Source organism: Nicotiana tomentosiformis, chromosome 10, assembly GCF_000390325.3.
Source record: "Nicotiana tomentosiformis chromosome 10, ASM39032v3, whole genome shotgun sequence".
NCBI classification, from domain to species: Eukaryota; Viridiplantae; Streptophyta; class Magnoliopsida; order Solanales; family Solanaceae; genus Nicotiana; species Nicotiana tomentosiformis.
In genome coordinates this window covers 47,383,904-47,390,085 of record NC_090821.1, presented here as the reverse complement: position 1 = coordinate 47,390,085, position 6,182 = coordinate 47,383,904, and the positions used below count along the sequence as shown (strand labels likewise).

General features: G+C 32.6%; 1 protein-coding gene across 3 annotated transcripts; it reads right to left on the bottom strand.

Annotated features, from left to right (window-relative positions):
- Positions 1-2,282: 2,282 nt before the first annotated feature.
- LOC104090669 (WAT1-related protein At3g28050-like) lies at positions 2,283-5,975 on the bottom strand. Of its 3 annotated transcripts, XM_009595829.4 has the most exons (8): positions 5,674-5,975; positions 5,476-5,544; positions 5,259-5,372; positions 3,531-3,768; positions 3,277-3,435; positions 2,929-3,080; positions 2,650-2,806; positions 2,283-2,562 (listed from the first exon to the last, which is right to left on the bottom strand). In XM_009595829.4, exons 1-7 carry the CDS (start codon positions 5,850-5,852, stop codon positions 2,656-2,658), a joined length of 1,062 nt encoding a protein of 353 aa, XP_009594124.1. In that variant the 5' UTR covers positions 5,853-5,975; the 3' UTR covers positions 2,283-2,562; positions 2,650-2,655. The 3 variants fall into 3 exon arrangements, with proteins under 3 accessions (XP_009594124.1, XP_009594125.1, XP_018624467.1); XM_009595830.4 differs by having other exon boundaries at positions 2,283-2,806; XM_018768951.3 differs by having other exon boundaries at positions 2,283-2,806; positions 5,476-5,541; positions 5,674-5,974.
- Between the last annotated feature and the right edge of the window lie 207 nt (positions 5,976-6,182).

The window sequence follows — 6,182 nt, the reverse complement described above, 5'->3', positions numbered from 1 at the left end:
TGAAGTTATTATTTATATCTATACCTAGGGAACAAGATTCTAGGATCAAGCCCCTCGTTAATGACAATAAAGGGGGCCATTGACGAAGGTGTAACGGCAGGCCATGAATGCCAAAATTCTCTGCAACGGCTGCCTATTTAATATTAAGAAATATTCTTCATTAAATGTCATCTAATGACAAACATTCGTGTTGCTCCCATTTATTACGCTCCTTCGGGATCTATCTGACACCAACTGCAGCTATTGCCTCCGGTCTTGATTCTTACTCAACTCATCTTTCGTCTGTTTTTGCTTCTACGTGTCACGCAATTATTTGATCATTTAATATAAACCAATTTTGCCATATAAATTCTTTTTACTTTAGGAATGACTCTCTTTCAGTTTTTGTCTTAGTGAAGATCAATACTACTTATTTATGTTATTATGATTATATGTGTAACTTTAGTCAACAGAAATAAAATTAGTACTTTATTAATTTTTTCTCTTTGTGAAGATCAATACTACATATTTATGCTATTATGATTATACTGTTCTACAAAAATGTATACATTATTTAACAATGTATAAAAAGTATATACATTTTTTACTAGTGTATAATTTGTATATTGCATGTACAGTGTATACTGAACCTTTTTATTCATCATCATCTTCTCTTTCTTCTTCTTCTTCTTCTTCTTCTTCTTCTTCTATCATGGGTAATTTTGCTTATGTAATATCATATTTTCTTAGATTAGATCAATAAAACTTTCAGTAAAAAATAAAAATAGAATAACAACTTTTGTGTAATAGGAAGGAGATCGGTGGTTACAAAGAAGTCGATTGGATTTGATGGATTTTTGGGGCTGAAAGGTGGGCTTCGATGGGGGGTTTCACTGGGTTTAGAAGATTTGGCAGTTTTGTAATTTCTAATTATAAGTGGAGAAGAATATAAGGCGGTTGTCAAAGATTGGGCTAGCTGTTATTATGTATTTAGGAGTCGGAGTGTCTGCTAGAGTACTTTTGTGTTTTCGTTGCTAGCCGTTATAATTTATTTTGGCTTTGAATTATATGGTTTTATATATGGCTACCGACCGGCATTAGTTTTCACCAAGTGGCTAGATGTGATTTTTTAAAATTTTATTTCTCATAGTTGAGGGGCATATCTAAGTCGTCCACTAACAATAAGGGCATATTTGGTATCAGATTCAAAATAAGGGTAAAGTTACTCTATTTCCTATAATCGAGGGGTATTTTTAGCCTTTTTCTCTACATATAAAATGACTCTAATAAAACTCCACCGCTAGTACCCATATACATATAAAATGTACCTAATAGAACCCTAATCCTTGGACTTTATTTGTTAGAATTTTGTTCGTTCGTAATCAATGCTCAAAGATTTATGATGAACTATATGGAAACTGACCCATTACTTCTTGTTTTGAATAAACTAATTCTGTCAGATTCATGGGAAGATATTGAACTGGCCGGCATTAAACTTGTATTTTAGTCGCATGTAATTGTTGTTTGGGTCTGGCAATTCTAAACTACTTCCTTACGTTACGTTGCCTGTGTGATTAAAATAATCACACTTTTTTCAATGTTTTAAAAATGTTGATGGGTTGGTTAGTCCAAAAATTGTCGTTTTCATAAAACAGAGCTAGCCAACGTGTTTTAATTCTTTGCCAAAGCAAACAACAAAAACAGGCAATCGGTAATAATGTAAAATATTTATAAAAATAAATAAAAGTACTAAGGAATATAGTGCTTTTTCTCAGGTTCTTGAGGATAATGGTCAGGCATAACTCACCTAGTAGCAAAGGAAACTCACCTATAGTAGCAAAGGAAGCTCACCATTTTTGTTAAATCAAAGCTAGTAAAACACCGTGATGGATTTAGTTTGTTTTGTGAAGTATCTATGTAATGACGTTTGTAATATTCTTGCCAGTATAAGCAACCTAAATATACTTGGGGGCATCTCTATAGGATGTAATATTTTGAACATGTTCTATTATTAGTATAATATTCACTTTCTCAAAAAATAAAGTTCTTGGGATATAATGCTTTACAATTAATATAGTGCTATTAAAATATATAATGATGTACAGTTTAAATCTTCCAAGCTTGTAGACTCCACTTTCATTTTATATGATACAATTTCTTTTGAAGTTTGCTAAAATAAGAATTGCACATATACTTACAAATTATTAATTTTAATATTTTTGTTTTACCTTGAACGACTTATTCCTTATAAAAATGACATGACATTATTGAAACTACAAAGTCTAAGGATACTCTGACATAACTTACGTAACAAAATGATTTTTCGTACTTAAATTTCGCTAATTAAATACATACAAATGAAAAAAGTATCAATAAGATGTATGAGTTCCACCACCATCTTTTCTCATTCCTTTCGGGACGGAGCTATCCTTTCCCAAAGGTAATTACATGCGTGTAGATAGGTATATATACTATTTGTTGAATTTCTTTGACATTTTCATGTGTTTACTTCTTTATGTTTTAACTTCTCTTAGTGAAATTCTGACTATGCCCCTCATTTCTTTTCAAAATTTTGAAAAACACCTGCACATACATGTATTTTCTCATTCACTAAGAAGAAAATAAAAATATAAATATAAATACAACTAAAAAGAAAAAAAAGAAAAACACCTATATTTAGGCACTATCACTTTGCCTACTTAGCAAAGGTACTGTGGTAGTGGCGGAACCAGAATCCATGCCTATGTCTTCAACACAAATTTCCTCTTTAGCTTTTCCCCACATCACAGAGTAGAAACCAAAAGCTATGATCGTTCCACCAATTACACTACAAATATTAATATTTTATTCACAGAGCAATTAGTCATCAACTAATTAATTAAAAGTTAAAAGAAGCAATTAATCATCAAGTTTATGGAGTTAAAAAGACAAGGAAGGAGAATTACTAACTTTCCAACATGAAGAACATCACCAAGAAAAGTAACCCCCAATATCACAGCAGCTACCATTCCAAGTGGCTTAACCATTACAACAAAAACAGGTCCCTTCTTCTTTAATGCCCAAACATAAATAAGACTTCTAAGGAAAACCATCAAAATTGCCTGCAAAAACATAAAAGTAAGCTCTTTTTATTATAGTGTTATGTACATCCATATTTAATTAGCAGCAGTTTGATTATTACTTCAGCTAGTTGAGCAGGCTTAACTAACGTGTGATATGAATATATATATTGGAACTATTAGCCTAACTTTCAGATTAGTAATTAAATATAATTTTCTTCATAAGTTAATTACTTACAGCATAACAAATAGTAATCAACTCCAAATCTGGCTTAAGTCTCCAAGAACTTGGATTTCGCTCAGCAAATAAGCCAACCACAGCTGACATAATTGTTACTAAGCCACAAGTAACTGTTGTCACCATAAATTCTTCTGGAAAATCATTTATAATCCAAGCCTGAACATAAAACAATATAATCTCGACATTAAAATTAAATATTGTATACTATTAGTATATAAAAATTAAACTCGGGAAAGTACATGAGAAATTACCTGGACGATGTATAAGAGTGCAAGCAAGAAGTTAGCAGCACCAAGAAGAAATCCTCCAATAATCCAATTTGATTTTGTAGTAATGAGAAGTTGATGAAAAGATTTAGAAAATTTTGATTTATTGGAAAAAATGGGAGGGCCTCTATAAAATGTCATAAGCAGTGCCCCAATTAGTAATGTAATTGTCCCAATAAACTTTGCCATACTGCTTTTCACTTTCAATCCTAACTTTTCCATCCTGCTCATAAGACCAAATTGCAATGCCAAATATCACAAAATAATACTATAGAAGAAGCATTAAAGAATCTACTCTGTAGTTATCAGGAAAGTATATGAACTAATTGAGACCGAACGAAATGCGAAAAAAGATATTCGAATCGAAATAGACGCGAATTCCTTCTATTTCAAAATAGAATTACACCATTAGGTTAATTTACTTACACCAACACAAATGTTCATAACAACTATGATTTGATAACTTAAAAGATATAGTTTTTTCGTTTTTAACCATTCACTATCTAACTAATTTAAAATTGCGTTGTTAGGATCAAGCGCTTACCATAATGCCAAAAGATATAGCTGATAGTAAGGACACAACTTTATTTCTTAACCAAGCCCATCAAGCAAGCGTCATGTTCGACTATTACTTCTACGAGAGCCACCCCAACCCCCTCATGGGCCTTGCCATAGGCAGGAGGTTGGTGTGACCCAAAACATGCCATAGAAAGTCCAGGGCTTTCCTCTTTAGTGCTCGCTATAAAACCGGACTTTATTCCCAAGACACGACCACAAACTCAAATTAAGGGTGGAGAAACACCAACTATTCAAACACATCCCAAGTGGTGAAAAATAAAGCTAAGAAATTAAATTATACTAATAGTGTAAAAATTATAATGTTGTCAGGGTAACTTAAATCAGTGTTTTAAAAGGCGTGGGCGTAAGGCGGAGCGTTTTACATATGCCTCAGCGGGGCATAAGCCCCGAGGCGTGGGGAGTAAGCCCCATAGGTATTTAGTTTTTAATATTTTATAAAATAATATAATGACAGTAAATATTTATAAACAGATAAAATTGCATAAATATTGAAGAAAACTATATATATATGTGTGTTCCATCCCCACAAAAAACTAATCAAAGCAATCTATTATACGTTACTTACAAGCACAAGTAATTTGAGTCAAAGAATAAAGTTTTCTATATGAAGGAACAAAAAGGATGATTAACCTGCAATTTGAACTTTGAATTTGCTGCTATAAAGAAGAATGTAGTTCTCTTTGTATTTGTAAAAAAAAAAAAATATATTCGTTGCTTTTGGAAGATATTAGCAGACTAGCGGACAAGATAAAAATTGGGAAACCCATGAATTAGGGCTTAAATCAATAAAAAAAGGTCTTTACTTTTAAATTTAATACTTTTGAGTTCTTTTTTAAACCTTTTGAGTAATTAACAAACTGATTTTTGAGAATTTGGGTATTATATGAAAGACTAATTCAACAAATTTTGTTTTAATTTGAAAAAGTCTCTGGGACTTACTCCTTACTAAAAAAACGTGCCCCGAACGCCCGGGCGTACGCCCCAAATTACGGGGCGTACGCCTCTTGAGACTTTCGCCCCACACCATAGCCCCAGGTCTCGCCCCAGAAACGACTTTTTTTAAAACAGAGACTTAAACAACAAAGTAGGTATCAAAGTGGGTGAAAATGAATGGAGTTAGTAAACTGCTCTTACCCGGCAATTAAAGCAATTAGGAAAGTGAAAGCCGGAACAAGATCTGTCATTGCTGAGGCCAGAGTTGGATTGCTATACTCTATTCCAAAGTACAGCAGTATTTGCACAGAGCAGCTAATTTTTTGCCACAAATCACAACATTTAAAACCATTATTTAAACTGTCATAATAACAACCAACAAGAAAAAAAGAAAATGTTGCAATTCATCAAGTAGTACCTGAGAAGAGCAAGAAGAAACATCCTACAGAACATAGAGAAATAGAGTTTTCTGCAAGGTTTGATTCTGCTGTATGCATATTAATCAAGAATCAGTTAACATATATTAATCAAGGTCGGATTCTAAATACAAGGACAAAAATGAAAAGAACCAATGAAGTGTGGTAATATAGTAGTTTTGGAGAAATTAAATAATAACCTATGATAGATGAAGGTGGAAGGGAGGAGGAAGAACAAGGCCAAGGCATTGGAATAGAAGATGAAAACGAAATTGCTCATTCCTCTGGTGGTGGCTGCTTTATTCAGTGTGTTTAAACCTACTTCCATACATTCTACTGTCAATAGCAGTGCTATTATCAGCAATCCTGAGCTCCACATTTTTTCTCTGAGTCCCTTAACACATACGTGAATTCAAAATCTGAACGTTTACGAGTTATAACTATGTTTGTCCAGTAAACCTCATTTAACAAAAAACGAGTTTGAAATTCTAGTACTATTTGTTAGATGCCGTCTTCCAGCTGGCCTAAAAAGAAAAAACACAATATTTTTAGTGTTGATTCTGATACTTCTTAACTTTTAGTAATATTTATATGTTAATTTATTTATTTTTCTTTGGAAGTATGATATAATTGCCTAATTACCGCATCTGATACCATATCCTGCTAATGTACGACAAAAGAAAATTCGCTTTCTAAAAGCTGTTTAAGC

What these genes read in the sequence shown, in the direction of transcription:
- LOC104090669 (XM_009595830.4), bottom strand. Translation starts at nt 5,852, where the DNA reads ATGTGGAGCTCAGGATTGCTGATAATAGCACTGCTATTGACAGTAGAA. An exon ending in TCCACCTTCATCTATCATAG is followed by an intron (nt 5,545 to 5,673) that starts GTTATTATTTAA and finishes ATATGCATACAG; the next exon opens with CAGAATCAAACCTTGCAGAA. An exon ending in GATGTTCTTCATGTTGGAAA is followed by an intron (nt 2,807 to 2,928) that starts GTTAGTAATTCT and finishes TAATATTTGTAG; the next exon opens with TGTAATTGGTGGAACGATCA.